The 26,807-nt window shown below is 42.8% G+C and overlaps 1 protein-coding gene across 1 annotated transcript in view; it reads right to left on the bottom strand.

Moving 5' to 3' along the window:
- The window catches only part of apc2 (APC regulator of WNT signaling pathway 2), a 209,140-nt gene that overhangs the window by 84,695 nt on the left and 97,638 nt on the right, over window positions 1–26,807 (bottom strand). The window contains exons 3-6 of the mRNA XM_043721336.2: window positions 20,238–20,328; window positions 11,689–11,884; window positions 10,443–10,551; window positions 5,300–5,413 (exon numbers count right to left, since the gene is read on the bottom strand). Of these exons, the coding sequence (XP_043577271.2) occupies window positions 5,300–5,413; window positions 10,443–10,551; window positions 11,689–11,884; window positions 20,238–20,328 (510 nt within the window). The remainder of the gene's footprint in view (window positions 1–5,299; window positions 5,414–10,442; window positions 10,552–11,688; window positions 11,885–20,237; window positions 20,329–26,807) is intronic.

Below are 26,807 nucleotides of genomic sequence, written 5' to 3'. Positions count from 1 at the left end.
CAAAACTGGGACACTGTCTCACAGACTAGTCAACAGTCTGACACAGTCATTCTCATGGAATCATACTTGACAACATCCCAGATGTCACCATCCCTAGATATATCCCACTGGCAGGACAGATCCTGTAGAGATGGAGGCAAAGTGGTATATAGTCATTATGGAGTTGCCCGGGGTTTCTTCAACTTTGGACCCCCATTAAGTCTGCTGACTTCGAGTTAAACATGGTCAAGGAAATCTGTTGGTGATCACCATGTACTGTCCTCCCTCAACTGATGAATCTGTACAACTCCATGTTGAACAACACTTGAAGGAAGCACTGAGGTTGGCAAAGTGTACTGTGGGTGGGGGAGTACTATTGATCGATCTGGTCGGGTGCTGAAGGACATAGCTTGTAGACTGGATCTGCAGTAGATGCTGAGGAAACCAACAAGAGGATGAACATACTTGACCTCATCCTTGCCAATCTGCCTGCTGCAGATGCATCTATCCATGAGAGTGTCAGAAAGAGCAACAATTGCACAGTCCTTGTGGAGATAAATTCCGACCTTTACATTGAGAATAACCTCTATCGTGTTGTGTGGCACTATCGAATTGAATTGAACTTGATTGAATTGAACTGAATTTATTGTCACGTGTACCAAGGCACAGTGAAGAGCTTTGTCTTGTGAGCAATACAGGCAGATCACAGAGTTAAGTAGCATAGATAGTAAATAATAGATCAACAAAAACACAAAATGTTAAGAGTTTGTGAGTCCATTCAGTATTCTAACAACAGTAAGGTAAAACTGTTGCAAAACCGCTGGTGTGTGTGTGTTCAGGCTTCTGTACTTTCTCCCCAATGGTAGAGGTTGTAGAAATGTATTGCCAGGGTGGGTGGATCTTTAAGAATGCTGGCAGCTTTTCCTTGACAGCGGGCCTGATAGATGGATTCTATCGATGGGAGATTGACCTTTGTGATTGTCCGGGCCAAGTTCACCCCTCTCTGTAAAATCTCCGATCTTGAATGCTATATCAGGTAGTGATACATCCAAACAGAATGCTCTCGATGGCGCACATCTAAAAGTTGGCAAAGGTATTCACCATCATGCCAAATTTCCTCAGCTGCCTGAGGGAGAGAGATGTTGTTGGGCCTTTATAACCAGTGCGTCCACATGGAGAGTCCAAGAAAGCTTGTGGCTGATGACCACTCCCAAGAGTTGGACACTCTCCACTCATTGCACCTCTGTACTCTTAATGTGTAGGGGGGGCATGAGTAACATCCTGCCGAAAGTCAATAATGAGTTCCTTGGTTTTGCTGGCAATGAAAGCTAGGTTGTTCTCAGTGCACCATTTTCCAGGTCTTCCACCTCCCGTCTGTAGTCTGTTTCATCGCTATCTGAGATTCAACCGACTATGGTGCTGTCATCAGCGAACTTGTAAATGGCATTAGTCTGGTATTTGGCAACGCAGTCATGGGTATACAGTGAGTACAGTAGGGGGGCTGAGTACGTAACCCTGGGGGGCTCCAGTGTTGAGTGTTAGTAAGGATGAAATATTGTCCCCATTCTTCACTGATTGTGGTCTATGGGTCAGGAAACTGAGGATCCAGGTGCATGAAGTGGGGTTTAGTCTGACATCACTAAGTTTAGTAATCAGTCTCAAGGGGATAATAGTGTTGAAGGCTGAACTGTAGTCAATGAGTAGGATTCTTACATAGCTGTTCTTAGTGTCAAGATATTCTCGGGAGGAGTGGAGGGCAAGTGATACAGCACCTGACGTGGATCTGTTGGTCCGATCTGTAAATTGGAGTGGGTCAAGAGTAGTGGGGAGGCACAGGGATGACGTTGGCCATTGCAAAACAGGCAGGGACAGAGGCCTGCTGCAGGAAGAGATTGGAGATGTCCGAGAAGGCCTCTGCATGTTGATCTGCACGGCCTCGTACTCCGTCTGGTCCTATTGCTTTCCTTGGATTCACACAAAGGAAAACTGATCTGACCGCTGATGCAGTGACTGTTGGGATAGGTTTGTCAGGACTTGTCAGAATAAGTGTTACCTCTCCGCCGAAATTCTACTCAAAGCGAGCATAGAAGGCGTTGAGATGATCCGGGAGGGATGTGTCATCATCTGCTACCTTGCACTGTCTCTTTTTAGAACCTGTGATGTCATTCAGTCCTTGCCATCGTCGCCGTGTGTCTGTCTGGGTCTCTAGTTTGGATCGGTATTGGTCCTAGGCTGTCTTAATGGCTCTGTGAAGGTCACACTGGGATTCCTTATATATGAGTGGGTCTCCTGATCTGAAGGTCTCACGCCTGGTTTTTAGCAAGTTCTATATGTCCTGATTCACCTGGATTGACTTCCTCAGTATGCAGTCCTCCACACACTTGTTGATAAAGTCTGTGACAGTGGTGGCGTACTCGCCCAAGGTACCCGCAGCCTGTTTGAATATGGCCCAATCAGCCGATTCCAGACAGCACTGGACCTGTATCCGCGAAGGGGGTCCTGCTTGAGCACCAAACTAAATGGGATAAACTTTGAACAGATCAAGTAACTCAAAACTGGGCATCCATGAGGCATTGTGAGCATCAACAGCAGCAGAATTGTACTCCAGCACAACCTGTAACGTCATTGCCCATCATATCCCCTACTGAACCATTATCATCAAACCAGGGGATAAACCTTGGTTCAATGGAGAATGCAGGAGGGCATGCCAGCAGCAGCATCAGGCATACCTGAAGATGAGAGGTCAACCTGGTGCAGCTGCCAAACTTGTGTGTCAAGCAGCATAAGCAGCAAGTGATAGACTGAGACACATCAGTGCAAAAGATAAGGCTGACATCAAGTAGTCCTGGCAACACTGGAATCAATGGGCATCAGGGGTCAAACTGTCCGCTGGTTGGAGACATAGCTGGCAAAAAGGGAGATGGCTCTGGTTGTGGAGGTTAGTCATCTCAGCTCCAGGACCTTTCCATAGGAGTTCCTCAGGTAAGTTCCCTAGGTCTAACCATCCTTATCTGCTTCATGAATAACACTCCCTCCATCACAAGGTTAGAAGTGATGATGATCACTAATGATTGCACAATGTTCAGCACCATTTACAACTCCTCAGATACTGAAGCAGTCCATGTCAAATGCAAAAAGATCTAGACAATATCCAGGCTTGGGCTGACAAATGGCAAGTAACATATGCACCACACAAATGCCAGGCAATGACCATCACTAATAAGAGACAATGTAACCACTGTTCCTTGATATTCAATGGTGTTACCATGATTGAATCCTGGGGGTTACCATTGACCAGACGTTCAGCTGAACTTGCCATATAAATACAGCCGCTTCAAGAATGTGTCAAAAGCTAGGAATACTGTGGTGAATAACTCACCTTCTGACTTTGCAAAGCCTGTCCACCATCTACAAGGCACAGTCAGGAGTGTGATGTAATGCTCCCCACTTGCCTGGAAGGGTGCAGCTCCAATACACTCAAGAGGCTTGATAATATCCAGGACAAAGCAGCCCACTTGATTGTTACCACATCCACAAGCATCTGCACTCTCCATCACTGATGCTCGGTAGCAGCAGTGTCTACTGTCTACAAAATGCACTCCAGATATTCTTTCCTGATGAAGGGCTTATGCCCGAAATGTTGACTCTCCCACTCCTCAGATGCTGCCTGACCTGCTGTGCTTCTCCAGCACCACACTCTCAACTCCAGATATTCACCAAGGCTCCTTAGACAGCATCTTCCAAACCCATGGCCACAACTATCTTGAAGGACAAGGACAGCAGATACATGGGAACACCATCGCCTGCAAGTTCCTCACCAAGTCACTCATCATCTTGACTTGGAAATATATCACCATTCCTTCACTGTCACTGTGTCAAAGTCCTGGAATTCCCTCCCTAATGAGGAGTCAACCCATAGCACGTGGACTGCAGTAGTTCAACGGGCAGCTCACCAACATCTTCTCAAGAGCAACTCAAGATGGGCAACAAAATGCTGTCCAACCAACAACGTACACATCCCACAAAGTCAAAGTCCCAGAGGAACATGGGCCTGCTATCTCATTAGCAAGAGACAACCATGTCATTTAGCTTGAGGGTCACCACACTTTTGGTGAGGGGCAAAATCAAGAAGGCAGGAGCTTCATGGTGACCTGAGCCAGAATGGTAATTAAAGTTGGTATCACACTGGTATCACACTGCAGCACAACCCAGCAGTCCAGCCAACTGAACTAACCATTGTACAGTCTTCTTAGACAGAGATAAGCCAATTCTGTGACGCTCCAGAATTTGTCAAATATTTTCTGGTTCATGCTTTTGCTAAACGCTGAGATATGAGAAATCAGACAAGCCTGGCAGATGTCCCTGATTTCCACATTCCTCGAATTTCTGGCTTCTAATTTTCATCACTCCACCATTAATGCATGTTTCTCCAGTTACCAAAACAAAATGGTTCCCCAAGACCAGGGGCTCTTGGTGGTGGTGGGTAGCCGCAGCAGAGATGGTGCTGAAAATGTGTTGCTGGAACAGCGCAGCAGGTCAGGCAGCATCCAGGGAACAGGAGAATCGACGTTTTGGGCATAAGCTCTTCTTCAGGTCACCATGAAGAAGGGCTTATGCCCGAAACGTCGATTCTCCTGTTCCCTGGATGCTGCCTGACCTGCTGCGCTGTTCCAGCAACACATTTTCAGCTCTGATCTCCAGCATCTGCAGACCTCACTTTCTCCGCAGCAGAGGTGGTGCTCAGACCAAGGACTCCTGGCTGCAATCTGTCTGAAGTGTGGACTTTTGGTGGGATTACCATTGCTATACCTGGAGTGGGAACTTCTTGAAGCCCAGGACACCTTGCAGAAGGCCTGTAGCTGTATTTGAAGACCCCTTGCACAGAAAATGAACTCTGTTCATGTAATTTATTTTTATTACTCAAAATGTTGCTGGATTGTGGTAACAAAACACATTTTATTGTGTCTTTCTAGATATATGTGACAATAAATAACTCATAATAATGATCACATTTCTATCTCTCTCCCCACCTTTAATACCGTTTTACATTAAATGTTTTTGATAATGCTCTTGTGGACAGACTTGAGATGTTTTGCGACATGAAAGGCACTATGTAAATGTTATTTCTTTGGTCCTCTTGACAGAACTAATATAGTGCAAGAAGAAGTGCAACAAAAATTGGCAAGTAGAATTAGTTAATTTCACACAGCAGATTTTGTGTAAAATTTGAGTAGGAATAAGACTATATCTATCTGAGCCTTTCCCAAAGGCAATTGAAGGATCAAATCTTTGTCAAAAAAGCATGTATTGCTGATATTACCTGGACTCGTTCTGTCACATCTTCACTCGTCCCATACCTCTCCTCAATAATGGCTTTGATTTGATGAGCTTCGTACTGTAACTGCTGCCGAATCAAATCCATGTGCTTTGAAACCTTGGAGAGATAAATATGAGAAACTGAACAAGTACACCAATGATGACATTGTAATCCAAAAACACCGCTCAAAGGAAGCGCAGTTCCATGTATTTTTAAAAAACAGCGAAGACAAAAGCGAGAGTTCTGCAGAGAGACACTATTTCCTGTAGCAGGAGAGTCAGAGATCAAGGATACATCTTGACAAAAGAACTAGAGGAGAGATAACACAGAGGAATTTTTAATAAAGTGATTAGTTTTGACCTGGAGTATATTCACTGAAAGAATGGTGGAAGCTGATTCAATAGTAGCCTTCGAAAGGGAGCTGGATTTATTCTTAAAAATCTAGGGCCACAGGAACATGGAACTAAGTGGAACATTCTTTCATAGAGCACAAAGTGGGAGACCAGAGGTGAGAGATGATTCTTTTTTTGTTTCTTGTCTGGTAAGGAATGTTAATACAAAAGCTCCTTTAATACTAATGGCCTATGTGCTGTAAGATACTTTGATTCTGTCATTTTATATTATTTCCGACAGAAATAATATAATTTAAGAAGAAGTACAAGAAAGATTGGCAAGTAGCATTAGCTAATTTCACACAGCGGATTTTGTGTAAAGTTTGAGTAGGAGTAGGACTATTCTATCTCAGCCTTTCCCAAAGGCAATTGAAGGATCAAATCCTGGCCAAAACAAACATGCATTGCTGATATTACCTGGTCTTGTTCTGTCATATCTTCACTCGTCACATACACATTAATCCAGTGACTAAAGTAATGTTCCGGGGATTCAAGTTCAAACCCCACCATGGCAAATTGTGGAATTTAAAGTGAAATTGTGGAATTTAGAATTTGGGAAAGGCTCAGATAGATATAGTCCTATTCCTACTCAAATTTTACACAAAATCTGCTGTGTGAAATTAACTAATTCTACTTGCCAATTTTTGTTGCACTTCTTCTTACACTATATTAGTTCTGTCAAGAGGACCAAAGAAATAACATTTACATAGTGCCTTTCATGTCGCAAAACATCTGATTGGGGCTGTTAATCTAGTCCAATTTGGGAGCCCTGGCTAACAGATATAAACTGGAGTGTCAGGGGATCTGTTCACTCTCAGAAATGGCTCTGAGGAAACTTGATCAGTATCAAGGACTTTCCACGTGACTTGCTGATGGGATACCAGCCTCTGTGGAGTTATTTCAACGAGCAGCCAGAGAACACTGTCTCCCCCAACTCCCATTAAGGTGGAAGGAAGGAATCATTGTTGAGCTGCTCCTCCATTCACAGGTTGTTTCTCTTCCAGCTTTGCTGCTGATAGGTTTACTAATAAACGTATCATCTGCATGCTGTGTAAAGAACCAACATGTGATTGTAGGAGCAGCAAGCAGCTAGGCAAGAACTAGGAGCAAGAGTTGGCAATTTAGCCTTGCCAGCCTGTTCCCCCATTTAATATGATCTTGGCCTCAACTCCACTTTCCTGTCCACTCTCCATACCCCTTCAACCCATTATTAATCAAACATCTGTCCATCTCCTCCTTAATTTTATTCAGTGTCCCAGAACCACTAGACTCTGGGCTAGTGAATTCCACAGATTCCCAACCCTTTGAGGGAAGTCATTCTTCCTCATCTCTGTTTTAAACCTGCCACAAATTACCATAAAATTATTATTACATACCTTGATTAGATCTCCTGTCATTGTTTTCATGGATAATGGGAATCCAGTGGATGCCATATATCTGGACCTCCAGAGAGCATTCGCTAAGGTGCAGCACAAAAGATTGAGCAGTTTTGGCCTATACTCTCTGGAGTTTAGAAGAGATCTAATTGAGGTATGTAAGATGTAAGATTAGGGGAATTGGCCATGCCAAATTGCCCATAGTGTTCAGGGATGTGTAGATTAGGTGCATTAGTCAGGGGTAAATGTAGAATAATAGTGCAGGGGAATGGTCTGGGTGGGATACTCTTCGGAGGGTCGGTGTGGACTTGTTGGGCCAAATGGCCTGTTTCCACACTGTAGGGGTTCTATGATTCTATGATGCTAAAGGGGACTGACAAAGTAGATGTAGAGAGGATGTTTCTTCATGGCGGGGGGGGCGGGGCAGCAATCTCGAATGGGAGGTTATAATTATATGCTAAGTCATGGCAGATTTAAAACAGAGATGAATTCTTTTCTCAAATCTGTGGAATCCACTAGCTCAGAGTATAGTGGATCCAGGACATTAAGTAAATTTAAGGAAGAGATTGGCAGATTTTTAGTTAGTAATGGGTTGATGGGTTATGGAAAATGGGTAGAACGTGGAGTTGAAGTCAAGATGAGATCAGCCATGATGGTATCAGAGGATAGAGCAGGCTCAAGGCGCTGAATTGCCTACTCCTGCTCCGAGTGCTTATGTTCTAAATTCTAGCAAGTAGGTAGGTAAGTGCCAGCAGGGTGGGAGCCATTAGGAGAGCTGGGAGTTGGATGTAGAGGGCAGGGGGCTGGGGCCTGGGTGCTGAGGGCTGATTAAAGTCAAGCAGTGGGTGGCTCAGGTCTGTGAGATGTGGCCCAGGGCTGTAAAGGGGGAAGGGTAGGGGCAGGCAGAGGGGCCATAAGGGGCTGGGGGTGGAGGGGGGTGGAGACAGGCAGGCTGCAAGAGGGCAGCACAGGGGAAAGGTGGTTTTATGGGGGCTGGGAGGGTTGACAATGACCTAGCGGCACTATCGCTAGTCTATTAATCCAGTGACCCAAATAATGTTCCAAGGATCCAGGTTCAAACTGCGCCAAAGCAGATAGTGGAATTTGAATTCAATAAAGAATATCTGGAATTAAGAACCTACTGATGAACACGAAATCATTGTCAATTGTCGGAAAATCCCATCTGGCTCATTAATGTCCTTGAGGGAAGGAAATCTACTATCCTTACACAATGGCCTGCATGTGACTCCAGACCCACAGCAATGTGGTTGCTTCTCAACTGTCCTTTGAGTGATTAGGGATGGGCAATAAATGCTGGCCCAACCAGTGACACCCACGTCCCGTGAATGAATAAAAACACAGAGAGAGAGAGAGAGAGAGACAGAGAGAAGTCATAAACATAGGTGGGAGAGATGGGAAGGCTGCAAACAAGATAGGAGAGAGAGCAGAGGGAGCCAGATTAAATGGAGGGGAGAAAGAAAGAAGCTGCAAAAAGAAGAAAGAACAATATCAAACCCTTCGATAAAGGAACACCCAACCAACCAGGAGCTAGAAAAATCTGAAATCACTGAGATGATGATTTACTTGGAAGTGAACGTGGTATCTTATAATAAGGCTGTATACATTCAGGAGCTACTCAATGGGGAAGATTGTAATTGATGTTATTGAAATGAATATCGTTTCAATGACTAATTTTATATCTAAGCTAGAGCCCTGAGATTCAGCACAAAAGGTAGTAATTGACTGGTTAAAATATTCCAGCTTTTTTGAATGTAAATACATCAGCTGTGACCTCATCAGTCTATAGAAGATGTGTTCAAGGTAGCGGCTCTTTGTATGTAGAAGTATGTGTCGCTTACTTTAAAAACTTATTCTAACACTGTCCGTTGGCTTTTGCCAACTTATACCTTGAGGTGTGTAAGACATCAATGTCTTCCTTGTGAGCTATGGCTTTAAGTTTAAAGGCAACAATAAATATTGAGGATACTGATAAATGCTTCTAATTCAGATTCTGCATGTTCCAAATATGTCACACAGCAACACAAATAACAAACAACATTACAATATCAGCAATTAATGAGTTAGTAAGAATGGAAGCATCCCCCTGAACACCAAAAGGTAGCCCACATGGGGAGGTCTTAGAAAAAAAAATATTTTGACCCTGGCTGACCAACCACTCCAGATTTTCTGGGATTGTCTGACTGACTAATTTGGTCAGTTGCCCTCAGGTCCCAGATCATACCTTCCCTGTGATGCAATTTTCCTGGAATATTTCTGTCACTTAACTTTTCTGAGTTTGGTTAGCTATTAACCCCAGAAACTGCATCTTTGTTTCTTGGGGCTTACCAGCCAATGTCGGGGGGATGTATGCAATTCGTGCCAGCTCACCCTGCCGAAGTTTTCATACTCACCATCCATCCCCCCCGCTTCCTCATGGGTTTTTCAGATGCCCTGCCTCTGTCCAGCACAAAGCAATCCCCCCCTCCCCCCATCGCCCCCCACTTCTCCCCTTGCTCTCGTAGGTCTTATGGTGTCCCTTAATTAATTATTGAGCATTGGCCATCCTGCTCCCTGCTTGCACTCTCACCATACTAAAACAATGTATACCAGGAAAGCTATTTTGGAAAACCTGTCCCTTTGTCTCCTTGGATATTGACTTAGAAATGGGCAGAAAATCTAAAAATGAAAACAGCTGTTACAAATGAAAAGAAAAACTTTCAGTTACTTCACATCTTTTATGATCACAGAATGTTCCAAAGTGCACTAAGAGCCAAAGATGTTTTATTTGAAGTGTTGACTGTGTTGTGAGAAACTCAGCAACCAATTTGCACACAGTTCCCACCAGCTGAAATATTAATCTTGCCAGTTAAACAAATATTTGAGCAGAATAAGTCTTGTCTATCTAAATCATTTACATCCACCTGAAAGGGCAGACAGTTAATATCTCAGCTGGAAGACAACAACTCCAGCAGCATAGTAAACCCCCAGTACTGCGTTGTGTTGTCATCTCAGTCAACTTCACGTTAGTTTCTTTACTCACTTTGCATTGGTTTGTCAACTCAATATTAAAGGTTAACTTAATTGATCGCACACTCAAAGTGTGTATTGTTCCAAAGCTACAGTGCTGATGCGCTGACTCCTTTCCAGCACAACTCTGTGTGAGGACAGGACCAGTTACTCAATTTAAAATACAGCTATCATTTTGGCTGGACAATTTTATGTTTGAAAGCAATAATGCCTTCTTTGTGCCGAAATGGTCTTTCCACATTCTAACTTGTTCTTGTGTTGTGTTTATCAATATGCATTCTCAACTCAATTCTGAGAAATGGAATTGAACCAAGACTCCTAAACCATGTTTCTATCTCCATTGATACTCACAGTCTTGATTTGTGAGAGTTCATCTGCCTGTCTGCCAAGATTCTGGATCTGAGTACAATAAAAGGCTTTCTCTTTCTCTTCCTTTTCAATCTCAGAAAGGAGCAGAGCCCTGCACAGGAAAAAAATGAGATATCTTAGTGTCAGCAATCCAGTAGCTATTTTTCATAGGGACATGAACGGTGTTGAAATGAGAAACATATTCCGAAACTCATCAGGACAAAATACAAGAATGCCAATTTTCAAGTGATATTTTCTTCCATCATATAAATTGTTGCAATCAGTGAAAATTTGTTTTTTTGTGTGACACAAAGTGCTTTAGCAACTCTCTTTTCAGAACTTTTCAAGTTCAAACCAGTTCTGCTGCCAGTTTTTAGGTCAGTGTGGGCTATCCATCTGCATCAAGAAGCTTCTGTTAGCTGGCCATTGGTATGTGTTTCACCCAGCTGTTTTGGATTACCTTCACTTCCTGCTGCCCCTGCAATGTGCTAATGGCCAGGTAATCTGATAAATTGCACTTCTGACATTGCAGCACTCCCTCACTGATGTACTGCAGTGTCAGCTCTCTGAAATGGTCTCACAAGGTGTTCAATTGAAGGCCATTTTGGAAACTACAATCCTAAGTTGACCCTGCCAGAGTCACCCACGAGATATGAAAAGAATAAAAACTATTATGTTTGCATGGATTCTATATTAAGGTAAATTTGGGGAGTTTGAAAACACAAATTTGAGCATTAAAAGTTTCAGTCAGCAGGCTTTACCTACAGTGGTCATGTGATTATTTGCAAAGGACCATGAATTCAGGAACACAGAAACTCAGCCCTTGCTGACTTCCCCACACCCCATGTGTGTCCATCCAGTTCATGTTCCTCAATGGGCAAGCTGGATCAGTTACTAATTTTAAATCTGAGATTGATACATTTTGTTAAACAAAGAGATAGAGCCAAAGGCAGGTATATGGAGTTTGGCCAAAAATCAGCCATGATCTCATTGAATGGTGGAACAGGCTCGAGGGGCTAAATGGCCTACTCCTGTTACCGTGTTTAAAATTTGTTCCCAAAGCCACATTTTCAAAGCAGTTCAAACAGCTTTTGTGCTGCCTAGAAATACAGTTAAAACTCAGCTGCGATCTAATTGATGCCAAAACGAAAAGGTCACAGGCGTCAACTCTCCCAAATTTCACAACTAATGACCCAAGTAACTACTGATGAATCCCTCCCCTCTGCTCCAATGCTGTTCCATGATTTACCTTTCTTCATTAAGTTCCTCTAGGTGCTCCACACTTCCACTTGCCACTGACAAAGAATCCTGCTCCAGTGCTATTCCACCAGGGTGCGTTTGTTTTCTCTCAGTTGGTGGCTCCAGTGCATGCTGATCCAGTCCCGAGCACACCATGTTTGATTGCCATTTTATGTCACATAATTTGGCAACATCCGTATTCAACTCTACACAATTAAAAAGAAGAATAGTTGACAGTGAATCCTCTGGAATTGATAAAACACAAGCTTATTTACAAACATGCCATTCGAACTCACAAGTCCAATTTTTCCACAGTCAACCCATCTTTTCAAGAACCTTCCTTTGTCCAACATTCCAAGTTAATAAACTTCTGGAATATAATCTACTTCAGAATTTCATTACTTTTTGCTTCAAAAATTCCAACTGAGTTAATTTCATACAATCAGACTTCCAAACTTTAATATGAGTATTTGAAGCTGCCAATTCCCTTCACAGCTGCCCCTTTAAGTACAGACTGCATTCTACTCTACTATTTATCCCATTTATGTTATTTCTTTTCTGGAATATCAATTCAACTACCTTTCAGATTTATTGACCTTTCTGCATCACACACAGTCCCTCAGCTATGGGAGTTGCAGGGAAAACACACTTCACTATTTACTCCCCTTTGTCATTTCTGGGAATAGAGAATATCTCACTTGGCTTTGAAGTGATGGCATGATCTTTACTGTACCTGGGAAATGGTTCTTCTTGCTTAGCCTCCAAAAAATGGCCTGATTTAGTCAGCTTGACATCTGTGGACACATCATCACACCTATTGCCTTTGCTGTGTTTCTGACAATATTATACTGGTCGACATGCATTGACAACAGAGAAATACCTCCAAATTCCACCTCTATTTATTGGGGTACAGTTGCACAAGGGAATCTTATCCTACAAATTATTTAGCATAAATAAGCTGATCCAATTAGGGATTCTATTTCCATCAGGGTTTAGGAGAAACTGCAGAACTTCCATATCTGAGTTTGAGTAAGTTATTGTACATTGGGTTATTACAGCTGAATCTTATTGTAGACTCACTTGACACACACAGGAGTATTTTTGCTGGACTGATGTTGGTCTGTTTTCATGCATTCATGCGTGCTGTAGCCCAGTGCTATGGATTATGATGGTGGAGGTTCCATTTTGTTTCTATCATTGGACAGACCAAGAGTCACATTCGCTGCCTGCCATGAGTGTGTGTTAGAAGGATTTGCAGGCTGGTCGTCAACATTGGTGGGTGGCACGGTGGCACAGTGGTTAGCACTGCTGCCTCACAGCGCCAGAGACCTGGGTTCAATTCCCACCTCAGGCGACTGACTGTGTGGAGTTTGCACATTCTCCCCGTGTCTGCGTGGGTTTCCTCTGGGTGCTTCGGTTTCCTCCCACAGTCCAAAAATGTGCAGGTTAGGTGAATTGGCCATGCTAAATTGCCTGTAGTGTTAGGTGCAGGGGTAAATGTAGGGGAATGGGTCTGGGTGGGTGCGCTTCGGCGGGTCGGTGTGGACATGTTGGGCTGAAGGGCCTGTTTCCACACTGTAAGTAATCTAATCTAATTGTTAGCTGTGTTATGAATGCACTTTCCTTGGCCTTCAGATCTTGGAATGGGACTCTGGAGCTTCTGGCTTAGAGGCAAGATGCTACCCACTGCACCATAAGACCCCACAGGTTATGGAATAATAAGAAGAGTTTCTCATCTTTGTGCTAGAGGCATTGTGTCAAGCCTTAACACTTTCCAAATAGCTGACTGTGCAGAGCATGCTCAGACCTGGGATCTATTGCTTCGACTGATGCTGAGTGGTTACTTTTACCCACTCAACCATGTTATATCGCAGACAGGTTTATTAACTTTCTCAACACCTGACAATCCCCTGCCTTCCTCAAAATGTGATTATGAGCATCAGAACCCAATGAGAAAAAAAGGATAAAAAGGTTTGCATTCAGAGAGCACCTTTCATGACCGAAGAACATAACTCCATAAAGGATTTGTACCTGTCAATGAAGTCATTTTTAAGCTTAACCACTGTGGTAATGTAGGAAATGTGATGGCCAATTTGCACACAGCAAGACCACAAACAATAATTTGATAATAACTAAATTATGTCTTTCTACGATGTTGATTTAGGTGAAAAATATTTGTCAAAGATTGTGGTGCTGGGAAAGCACAGCCGGTCAGGCAGCATCTGAGGTGCAGGAGAGTTGACGTTTTGGACACGAGAATGATGCTCGTTTCTGATGAAGAGCTTATGCTCGAAACGTCGATTCTCCTGCACCTCAGATGCTGCCTGACTGGCTGTGCTTTTCCAGCACCACACTCTTTGACTCTGATATCCAGCATCTGCATTCCTCACCTTCTCCTGGTTAATTATAATCTCACTGCAAAGCCTCTTCCAATAATGCCCACCTTGAAGAAGTTCTCCTCCTCCATCTACAAGGATCTTAGTGAGCCCCACTCTCTCTCTCTCTCACTGCACCCCCAAAGTTGTTTCCTCTGCCCTGAAGTTCTTCAGCCACATCCTGAAGCAATTTTTATAGCCTCATTCCTGATGAAGAGCTTATGCTTGAAACGTCAACTCTCCTGCTCCTCAGATCAGGCAGAGATTGATAAATTCTTGATCTCGCAAGGAATTAAGGACTACTGGGAGAGTGCGTGTAAGTGGAACTGAAACACCCATCAGCCATGATTAAATGGCAGAGCGGATTTGATGGGCTGAATGGCCTTGCTTCCACTCCTATGTCTTATGTTCTTATGGTCTTATGGATGCTGCTTGACCGGCTGTGCTTTTCCAGCACCACACGGTTTGACTCTGAACTCCAGGATCTGCAGTCTTTAGTTTCTCCTAGTAAAAAATATTTGCCAGGACACAGGGGATCACTCCCCTGCTCTTCTTCAAAGTAATAATAGGAATATTTTACATCCTACCGAAAGGGTGGGCAGGACCTCCGTTTAACATCTGGTCCAAGAGCCAGAATCTCCAACAGCTCACCACTTTGTTTGTCTTACACTCAAGTGTCAGCCTTGATTTTTCTGCTAAAGCTATGGAGTGGGACAGGAACTCCCAAACATCTAATTCAGCAGCAACTGTGCAACTAACTGAGGCACTAGCTGGCAACAACTGAAAACTGTGTGATTTTATTTTGCCTCAGAACATAAAGGAGGCATTGTTGAGGAGGTCAGCATTAAATTATCCGGAGGAAATCACTAATAATGCATGGTATATTTATGTCTGTAAGCCTGATGATGCACAAAATAAAATCAATCCTGACGCATAATTGAATTCCACACGATTGAGTGTCCTTTGAACTTTGAAATTAACTCTGCCACATGTGAAAAAGCGCATTTTTAAAATTTAGTAGTAAATCGCACTTGGTATTGCTCTTGATAAATGAGGTGATAATGCGCTTTATGATAGGACAGGCATGTCCTATGTAATTCACATTTATGGTTCACGTGGGTGATGTCAGTACCTCTGTGCTAGTAGCTTCGGGTTCAGGATCCACTTAATCGGCAAGGAATGTGCATTCATAAAGTGGTCAATAAGTTGACAATCAGCTTGCAAATCTTTCCAGGATATGGCAGGTGATAAGAATTAGAGAGATTCCTCATCAGCCATTTGATAGAAAGAAATTGGGTTCTCTATTTTCACTCTCCATAACTCCAAGATAACAACATACATGTAAAGGTGGATATTGTCACACGATCCTAACACCAGGGGAAGCCAGTTGGCCATGTGGTTCAGATTGGCTTCAAGAGCACAAGGTTTAATCCCTGTTCTGCCTGGGCTGGATTCAGGAGCTGCTTCCTTGCCTTACCTGCGGTGGAGATCACAGTGCTGTGGGTCAGACCTGCCTTTGAAGAGGGGATGTATAAAGAAGAATGATTCCATGGTCAAGGTTAATTTGTGTTTTGGTGGGTTAACCCTCACAAGGTTGTGAGGCTGTAAGAAACTTCATCCTAAAATCAATTAAAGACTTGATGCTAAATGGGAGGAAAGCTGGTAGCTTGGCAACTGTAACTCCCCAGTAGTAGGTCCAAAGAAATCAGTCCAACTGCCTACTTTGCCTTTTCTAATATAAACCCCTTGTTATTTGGAAATGCAACACCCCTGAATGAAGTTTTGCGATCACTGGGGCTTGGGTTCAGGGATCAGTAGAGGCGCCTGGCTGAACCTACCTGTATATCAGCATGGACTTTTCTCAATTCCCATCAACTCCATATTAACAGTCCACATTATTGAGGTCTCAATATATCAATAGTGTTTATAGGCACCAGATATTGCAAGACCAAAATTCACCAGTATAGTTAATCAGGTTAGTTTAATTATTTATCAATAAGAAAAACACATCAACAAATCCATATTGATGTTACGTTCTGTGCATCATGAACCTAATTGACACAGACAATGTTACATAATCAAATATAAATATTTCTAATTACTCTGCTATGGCACACTGCCAGTGAAAGTGGGACTTGAACCCAGACCTTCTAGCCCAAAGGTAGGGACACTACCACTGCACCACAAGAGCCATCATAACCAGATACACCACTTCCTGTAGTGAGCATATGCATGTTACAGCTTTAAATTGCTACATAAGGGTCAAGGTTCAGCATAGCAATTTTCTTGACTTCTCCTGGATCAACAGCCACCCAGATCAGAAAAGTGCAAGATCCATCCCATTTGGCCAACCTCAGTCAGAGCTGCTGCTGGGCTTGACCTCAACATCCCCAGCTTATGAAAGCACACAAAAAAAGTCACTTTCCATACCTGATCGCCTCTCCTGGATTGGGTCTTTGCACTGGCACCACGTGTGAACAGGAGTGAGCTTGGTCACAATTGTCACATCTGTTTATCCCTCAACCCAGTGGTCAGATATGTCTGCTTAATCTGATTTCAAGCACACTTTGCTGACAGTAAAGTACCTTGGGGTATTCTTAAACCCATTAAGGTGCTATAGATATTTTTAAAACAACCTGTTCATCCAACGCTGTGACTCACCTCCAGAGCAGATGGGACTTGAACTACATCTTCTGTTAGGGTCACTCCCATTGCACTACAAGAGCCCTATCAATATATTACAGAATAACAAGTCTGAACTGTATCAGACCCTTCACAACCTTGCTGCTATATGTGGCCTTCAGGTGAGCCTCTGACCACACATCCATGCCATCACTATGATTTCCCATTTGCACTTCAGTAACTTCACTGAACTCTGCCCCTCCCTCAGCTCACGGTTACTGAAGCATACTTTTTTTATGCTCAGATTTGATTCTTCCAACTCAATCCGAGCTGGCCTGCCTCATTCTACTCATCATCATCACCTAAAACCCTACTGCCTGTATCCTAACGCATACTAATTCAACCATCCAACTCTTTGTTCAGCTGATCTGAGCTTAAAAATGTGTTGATGGAAAAGCGCTTTTCCAGCAACACATTTTTAAACACTGATCTCCAGCATCTGCAGTCCTCACTTTCTCCTGATCTGCACTGGCTTCCAATAAGCAAAGTCAATTTTCAAATGATCAACCTTGTTTGCAAATTTCCTCCAAAGTCTCACGCTTTCCAAATCTCATCCTGCCCCACAATCCTCTGACACATCTGCACTGCTTTAATGATGGGCTCTTGAGCAACTTCTCTGGCTCCACCATGATTTCATCTAGTGGAGTCCTTAACTCCAAAATACCCTTTATAAACCTGTCTGCCTCCATATCTCACTTCCCATTTTTTAAAATTCACCTTAAAACCTGCCTCATTGACCAAACTGTAGCTGATATCTCCTTCTGTGACTCAGTACATGATATATTGAGAAGGACAAGGGCAACAGATTATGGGGCTCTACTACTTGCAGACTTCCCTCAAGCCGACATATCATCCTGACTTGGAACCATATCACCATTTGTTCAGTGTCACTGGTGAACTCCCACCTTCTTGGTTGTCTATCTACAACATATAGACTATAGTGGTTCAAAAAGGCAGGTCACCACTGTCTTCTCAAGGGTAACTTAGGAATTGGCAATAAATTCTGACCTAACCAATGATACCCACATCCCACGTAGGATGTTTAAAGAAAATTTTAAAATATTCTTAAAGGATATTTAAAAATTTGATTTACAAACCTGTGTGAAACCCATTGAGGCATTTTATTACGTTGAAGGTTCTATACAACTACAAGCTGTTGTTGTCATAGAGATGTAGAGTCATACAGCATGGAATTAGACCCTTTGGTCCAACCAGTCCAGGCCTAACATAATCCCAAACTAAACTAGTCCCACCTGCTTGCTGCAGGCCCATATCCCTCCAAATCTTTTGTATTCATGCATCCATCCAAATGTCTCTTAAACGCTGTAACTGTACCCACATCCACCACTTCCTCAGGAAATTCATTCCATTCACAAACCACTCTCTTAATAAAAAAAATTGCCTTTTATGTCTTTTTAAAACCTCTCTCCTCTCACCTTAAAAATTTGCCCCTTAGTCGTGAAATTCCCCATCTTAGGGAAATGACAACTACCATCAATTCTATCTATACCTCTCATTATTGTATAAACTTACATCAGGTTACCTCTCAAGCTCCTACGCTCCAGTTAAAAAAGTCCCAGCCCATCCAGCCTTTCTTTATAACTCAAATCTTCCATACCCAGCAACATCCTGGTATATCCCTTCTGAACCCTCTCCAGCTTAATAATATCTGCTTGATAATATCCTTCCCATTATTGGGTGACCAGAACTGAATACAGTATTCCAGAAGAAGCCTCACCAATGTCCTGTGCAACCTCAACAAAATGTCCCAACCCTTGTCACAATTAGATTTTTTCTTTACACTAACTCCAACTGAGTAAAACCCCAAAATGTACAGGAAAATAATCAACTCCAAACTATAAACTCTGGCATCTGGTGAGTAACTTTTTTTTTATTCATTCACGGACTGTGGCTATTCCTGGGATTTATTGCCCATCCCTGATTGCCCTGTGACTTCTACAATCACCACAGTCTGTTAATACACCCACAGCGATTAGGTTATCAGCCTAAACTAAAATATTGGTGCAATAGAGAAAGTAAAGATTTAGTTAGTATACTCTGTTAGAAAATCCAATCGTAGTTGCACTCCTCAAAAGGTAAAGGAATTGATCAAAGCTTGTTTGATGAAAGCAAGTGCTGCATTGATCCCGGTAACATCCCTCACCGAGGGACTGGGGTGGGGCGGCAGGGATATTGGACAGCTACGCAGGGAAGAAATCAATATAAGAAAAGATAAACTGTTGAGGCGGTAAAACTAAGAGCTGGGAAAAAAGGGTTTGGATAAAATCACATGATAGGTAAAATGAGATAACTTTTAAAATCAGGCCTTGATTTAAATGCTAGTTATATTTAGGACAATAACACTAATGCTGTTTGCCGGATGATTGCCAGCTTGGGCAGAGCTGTATGCCCAGCGCACTTAGTGGAATTGCTGTGAATTAAATCAAGGAGCAGACTTTTTCAAATCTCTGATGCAGCCCTGAAGTGTGTTCTGTATCACATTGCCAACAAGTGATTATAAGCTATCCTGCACTGTACTTGAAGCTGGACAGAAATTGCACTAAACGTTGGTTTTCTCTTGCTTTTATCTCTTTGCCTTTGTATGCCTTGTATTAAAGACTGACTTGCATTTATAAAGCACGATTCATGACCCCAAGACATCCCAAGTCACTGTACACAGCCAATGAAATACTTTTTGTATTGATTGTTGTACTATCAGAAACATGCAGTCCCAAAAGCAGCAAAGTGACAATGAGCAGGATTTTAGGTGTGGTTGAGAGATAAAAATTGGCCAAGACATGAGAGAGAACTTGGGTCAAGAGTGTGGTGCTGGAAAAGCACAGCAGGTCAGGAAGCATCTGAGGAACAGGATAGTCGACGTTTCGGGCAAAAGCCCTTCATCCCTTTCAGTCAGGATGCTGACGGACCTGCTGTGCTTTTCCAGCACCACACTTTGGACTCTAATCTCCAGCATTTGCAGTCCTCACTTTTACCACGAAAGAGAACTTGTCTGTTCTTCAAAAAATGTACCATGGAAACTTTTGTATGCATTTGCAAAGCAGAAGAGGATCTGGTATAACACTTCATCTGAAAGGCAGAACCCGCAGTAATGCTGCACTCCCTCTGTACTGCACTGGAGAATTAGTCAAGCTTTTATGATCAAGTCCCTGAGCGGCGCTTGACCCACCCACAACCTTTTGGCTCTGAGCCACGGCTGACACCAAATGACCAATAGGGGTGGATTTGAGCAAGTCGGAAACTAACTTTTTTTTTATGTTTGTCCCACGCACTCAACTTAGAGGAAGGAATGTTGTGATGGAGAGAGAACTTTTGTTCGTTTTAAATAGCAAACAGATGAAGGAGAATGAAGGAGAAATTCAGCATGTCTGTGGAGAGAAACAGAGTTAATGTTTCGAGTCTGGTATGATTCTTCTTCAGAACAGAACATTTCTAACAGATGGATTTTCCATCATTACATTGCATATGGAGATATCAATCCTACCTTTCAGCTGGTCCAGAATTTCGATCCTTCCAGTCGACGCTAAGTTGCAAGCTTCTTGCTCCAGCTTGGTCTGGAGCTGCTTTAACATTTCCTGCAGTAGGTAATTGAGGGTAATCAGTACACCTATCATCCTGCTACAACAGTTGCGACGCACACAGGAAAACTAGACAGTCAGAAGAACCTTTCTGAAAGAGAAGCCTGTTGGTATCGAGGCTGCTCAAGGGTATGACTTATAATTTCGTTTTCCTTTGCCAACTTTGCAAACACCAAGTACTCTTTCAATTCTGTTTGTTTATAACACCGGGCACTGGAACAGAGGCATTTATTGGAGGCAATGTGTATCAAGCTTGATTAGGAGATCTCCTCATCGTTACTGGTGAAAGCTGTGGCTGGTGAATGTCTGCTTTAGGTCACCTTCATCACCCTTAATACCATGCCCTCTGGCTCCGTACGGAATAAATGTTGCAATAGAGGATGTGCCCTTGCAATTGTAAATGTTCTCCTATCGATCCTGTGATCCTTTCCATTTTTTTCTCCCTCCATTCCCATTTAAATATGCCATACACCATTATAACTCCAACAAATCAATACTAAACACATTTTGTTCTGCAGAAGCAATGCGTGATGCTGTGCGAACTCTTGTTACCTTTCAGGCTGACAGAATGAACAGGCCCTTGCTCTTAGCAGCATACAAAAGGAAGTGGCTGTGCTGAGTTCCTGTTTAATAACACTGCTGCCTGTGTAGGGATCAGCATTACAAGGCCTTTTACCTTCAAATGCCCTGCGCTCTCAACTTCAAACATTAAGCCAAACATTATTTAATGCAGTGATTGATTCTGCAATGCTCAGAGGAAAAATCGAAAACAGCATTAAAGCAGCCACAGGCTGGATTTTAACACCTTCCTGGGCATCATTAGTTCCTCAGATCGTTGCAAAGTGCTCCAAAGAAGATGCTGCTCCAGTCGGTTATTAAAAAGCTGCTGCTGCATCTAACTCCCGTTTGAATTCCATCGATCACTTTGAAAGCGCTGGGCTGCCTGTGTTGGCGTTATCCAGGATAGGCACAGTAACTGGTCTAATTCCACAGCATTGCCACTGTACATCCAACATTCACTCCCAGCAGTAATCACTCTGGAAAGGATAGTTGCATGACATCAACTTCCAAAAGTGTATGTACCAGCTGCATCCTGCCATTTTATGTTTTAATTGGAAGCGGAAGTCACATCAAAGCACAGCTAAATGTGGAGTTTCCAGGTCGCTACACATTTTGGCTTGCATGTACTGTTCTGCAGATGGACTGTGTTCAGTGTGATTAAATCAGAGAATCAGGTCGCTTTAGGCTTGCCACATCGGATCAAGATGCAGCTGCACACAGCCCTCTATCCTGTTCTGTTCCAACCACTACATTAAAAGCAGCAGCCAATGGATCTGCTGAGACTGGGGCTCAGCACCTCCCAAAAGCACCCGCAAAGGAAAGATTTAAAATGCAATTTCAGAAGTCTGATGCAGTACATCAATAAAACACCAGAATCGATGCACCACACAGTGACAGCAACTGTCAGTGAACACTTCTCAGAAAGCAACACCAGAACAGCAAAACTGATAGCTTCAAGAGAGAAGGTCATTCCGTCTGCTAGCTTCATGTCTCTCTGAAAGACCATTTAACTTATCCCACTCACTGTCTTTTCTCAATGTTTGGTTCCCTATAGGTGCTTATCCAATGACCTTTTGAAAACCATGATTGAATCACCCTCCACCATCCTTTTAGGCAGTGCATTCCAAATCCACAATTTTTTCTTTTCATTCATGGGCTATTGGCATTGCTGGCAAGGCCAAACTTTAAAGTTCAACCCCGGTAGTCTTGGTGGTGATGAGCTACAGGTCTTCGAGAATAGGGATAGCTGCAATGCTGTTAGTAAGAGAGATCCAGGATTCCAAACCAGGAACAGCTATATGTTGGAGGTTGACATTGTGCATGACTAGGAGGGGAAATTGCAGTGTTCCTGAGCACGTGTTGCCCTTGTTCTTCTAGGCAGCAGAGGCTGCAGATTTGGAAAGTGGTGTCAAAGAAGTGTTGGTGAGTCATTGCAGTGCATCTTGTAGATGGTACACACTGCTGCCACTGTTCATTGGTGGTGAAGGGAATCAGTGTTTGTGGGCGTGGTTTCAATCAAGTGGTCTGCTTGGTCCTGGATGTTTCATCAAACCTCTTGAGCATTATTGGAGCTGCACCTGACCAGGTAAGTGAGGTGTACTGTATCACACCCCTAGTTTGTGCCTTGTAGATGGTGGACAGTGACCTGTGAGACAATATTCGAGTTACTTGCCACAGAATTCCCAAGCTCTGGCCTACTCCAGTACATACTGTTTATATTTCTCCAGTGAGAGTTATTGTATTTATTTATGATTTGGAGATGCTGGTGTTGGACTGGGATGTACAAAGTTAAAAATCACACAACACCAGGTTATAGTCCAACAGGTTTAATTGGAAGCACACTAGCTTTTGGAGCGCCTCTCCTTCATCAGGTGATTGTTCACATCACCTGATGAAGGAGCAGCGCTCTGAAAGCTAGTGCTTTCAATTAAACCTGTTGGACTATAACCTGGTGTTGTGTGATTTTTAACTTTGTATTTATTTAGTATTTTTGGAATGCTATTAGTGTCTTCTGCCATGAGGTCTGATGCAAGGCATTTCATCACAGAATCCCTACAGTATGAAAACAGGCCATTTGGCTCATCGAGTCTACACCAACCCCCCGAGGAGTATCCCACCCAGACCCACACCCCTGTACCCTACCCCTGTAACCTTGCATTTCCCATGGCTAATCCACCTAGCCTGCACACTATGGGCACTTTAGCATGACCACTACATCTAACCTGCCCATCTTTGGATTATGGGAGGAAACTGGAGCACCCGGAGGAAACCCACACAGACATGGGGAGAATGTGCAAACTCCACACACACAGTTGCCCAAGGGTGGAATCGAACTTCTGTGGTGCTGTGAGGCAGCAGTGCTAACCTATGAGCTAGTGTACCACCCTTTTCTGCCATTTCCTGGTTTCCCAATATTTCCCAATATTATTTCCTCAGTCACATTCCCTACAGAGCCTATGTTCAGTTTGGTCCCTCTCTTGCTTCCCTTTTGAACACCCCACTCAATCTGATAGCCTGTTGAGTTCAATAAGAGAGTAGAATTGGATGAGGTGGAAAGCCATTTTTTTCCCTTGAATACTCCCAGATGTTTAATGGGCAGATTAGGTTAAAATTACTCACTGCGGTGTTAGTTTGGTTAATATTTTGTTGTGAAATCAAGGATGAATTGCTTGTATGATGGATAGCAGGCTTCTGTTATCAAAAACACTGTGTACGTTTACCATTCAAATACTAAGTCGGTACTGCACAGCAAATTCTAAAATGTGCAAACTGCAGTTGCCAACATTCTGAAATAGGGCTTGTCAATCAACACAAAATAAAGCTCTTTCTGTCGGTCAAGTAGCCAGACGGGTGGCATTTATATAGCGCCTTTAACATAAACATGTGCCATGGTGTCTCACATCAAGAATACATAGAGAAACGGATGACAAGCTTCAGAGAGCAAGACTATGAGGAGAGATCAAACGTTTAATGAAAGTTATGGCTTGTGCTTCCATAATGGCTTCCATAAATGCAAACAGAATTGAAGAGGTGGATACATTTCCACAGCAAATGGCATAGAACAGGGCCAAGGTTACTGTAGAATCTAACGAAAATTCATTTATGAAATCAAATATTCCCACCCAAATCTCTTGTAGTGTCGTTTGGGCTTTAGAGTTTCTGAATATGAGAAATAGAAGCATGAGTAAACCCTTCGGCCTGTGAAGCTTGCTCAGCCTTTTAAAAGAATCACAGCTGATCCTCCAGCTCAACCTCACTTTCTTGCACGTCTCCAAATCTTCTAAGTTTTCCATTGCACATAAATGTACCACACACTGCCTTGGTTGTACATAATGATTGAACCACAGCTACCCGGGGTACAGATTTCAAAGAATCACAACCCTTTCGAAGGAGGAGATGTCTCCTTAGCTTTGTCCTAGATGGTTGACACTTTAGTGTGGCATTATGACCCCTAGTTCTAGACCGCTCAGCCAGGGAAAGTAACCCTCCAGCATCTATAATTAAAAATGCTGTATATTTCAATTAAGATCACCTCACATTCTTTCAGATTCGTGGAAGTACATTTCCCGTCTGTTCAATCTCTCTTCAAAGGACAATCTTTTGATCAGAGGCAACAGTTTTCTGAACCTTTGTTGCACTCTCTCCAAGGCTGATACCTGTGCAATTAAAACACAAATGTGGGGGGTCCAAAACTTAAAACTGCAGTGTAGCTGAATCATGTTAATAAGAAACCACCAAAGTCAAGATTTAACTAAAGGTTTATCTCTTTTGGGATCCACGAGACCCCCTGTGCTCTGAGTGCATTCACATTATAACAGGAAGCATTCACTCCCTTTGCCACCGATGCTCAGTAGCAGCAGTGTGTGCTACCTACAAGATGCACAGCAGAAATTCATCGAAGATCCTCAGCCAACACCTTCCAACCCCTTGATCACTTCCATCTAGAAGGACACAGGCAAGCGATGCATGGGAACACCAACATCTTCAAGCCCCTCCCCTACCCCCCCCCCCACCAACCTCCAAGCCATTCACCATCCAGACTTGGAAATATATGACTGTTCCTTCACTGTCACTGGGTCAAAATCCTAGAATTCTCTCCCTAAATGCATCGTGGGCCACCACACGTCAGGTGGACTGCAGTGGTTCAAGAAGGTAGCTCACCACCACTTTCTCAAGGGTGACCAGGGACAGGTAATAACTGCTGGCCACCCACATCCCTCAGATGAATTTTACAAAATGAACTAAATTAAACTTTTAAAATTTCCACTGAGTATAAGTCCTTAGAAAAAGATGCAATCAAACTTTATATATATGAGTTTGTTTAGTTGTTAACTATTTGGTCCGTTTAAGGTTACAGTTCTAGGCTCATATGGAGCCCAACCTTCTTCAAATACCAGCCACTCCAGCTCTCAAAACAGACTGATAGAGTGGGAGCAGGGGACAAAAACGGCTGCAACAGCATAGTCCTTTTTCTCCAACCCACACATCTCATGGGAAAGTCTCCTCTCTATAAATTTGCTATAAATTAGACCTGCCTGCTAAAGAAAAAATGTCACTGCAATAGATTTCCCTGCAGCAGAAGGCAAGTTTCACCAAGTTCATAAATCATGTGTGTCAAGGGATAACCTCACAGAAATGGGGGTCCTAATACTGGCCAGCAGTAATTTTACACACATATTTCCCTAACCAGCAATTCTTATAGACTGTCAACATGACATGCCAATTTAAATGCCAACTCATATAAAGTTATTAATGCTTTCAAACTGTAGACCTGTGTGCCCTAAGAACTTGCAGTCTTTAAAGTTCACTTCACATACTACTACCTTTACAATATTTTTCTATTATTTTTACAATGGATTTTCTCATAGGGGTAAAAGATTTCCAAGGGTTCCTACTGCAATTCTTAAATGGAAGGAGGCACAGACGTTTTTAACCATTTTATTGATTTTCATTATATTATTAATTACTGCTGGCACTGACAGTCAGCCCTGCAGCTAACATCAACATCTACAGCAGGTTAACTTGACCATGGGAATTCCAGAAGATCAGTCCCAGCAGCTTTGTGATCCAGTTGCCATTTTCTGGTAACACCTTCAAATGGCAATGCTGCATTACACAGTTCCTGACAGTGTCCTATGTGACCTGTGCAGAGGCCAGTAAACTGAATGCTTTCAGAAAAATGGTTAACATGCTCAGTTTGAGCCAAAGAAGGGTCCATTTCCACTTCTTATCTGTTGCACGGTTGGTTCATCATTTATGAAAGTGACACTTGGTGCGAGGAGAAGCATTATTTTCTGCTGATTCATGTTGGAGTGCTGCATCCAAAGGCAGGGGAACCATTAATAGTTGTTGGTTCATCGCAATGCAGTTTAATAAACAAAACGCAATTTTGTTTCTGCTTTGTTTTCTCTTTTTTGTATGCTTTCTCCTTCAACATTGACATTAGTGTGTGTATTGCAGTAATTTCCACGCCCATAAGAGTCCACTCTTTATTTTGAAAACGGTGTGCATAGTAGATTTACTGGAATAACAACTAGACTCAAGATCTGGATTTCAAGAAGTAATTATCCAAATGTAACTTCATATGTGCTTGCTTTGCAGGAGTGCTGCAAGGTTAGCAAAAGGTTATTGATCATTTACTAAGTCAGTGGGGCAGATTCAAGCAGAATGTCACCCTGAAGGCGTGAAAACCAACTCAAAGAAAGATAGTCAACAATATTTGCTGCCTTCTGTCATCCAAATCATCTCTCTATGATGTTACATTAATGTTAAACACTAATGTATCTCTTATCAATGGAAATTCAATGGTGGAAAAAGAACCCACAGAACCTTATGTTCAGATATGCTCTGCTGGGCTGACAATTGTTAGTAAAATTTCACAGGTGCTGTTCTGCAATCCTTATTTCTATTAGAGT

Source organism: Chiloscyllium plagiosum, unplaced genomic scaffold (genome assembly GCF_037043375.1).
Source record: "Chiloscyllium plagiosum isolate Xiang-an unplaced genomic scaffold, Cpla_swu_hap1 HiC_scaffold_28, whole genome shotgun sequence".
In the NCBI taxonomy this organism is placed as follows: domain Eukaryota; kingdom Metazoa; phylum Chordata; class Chondrichthyes; order Orectolobiformes; family Hemiscylliidae; genus Chiloscyllium; species Chiloscyllium plagiosum.
This window is presented reverse-complemented; position numbering and strand designations above follow the sequence as displayed.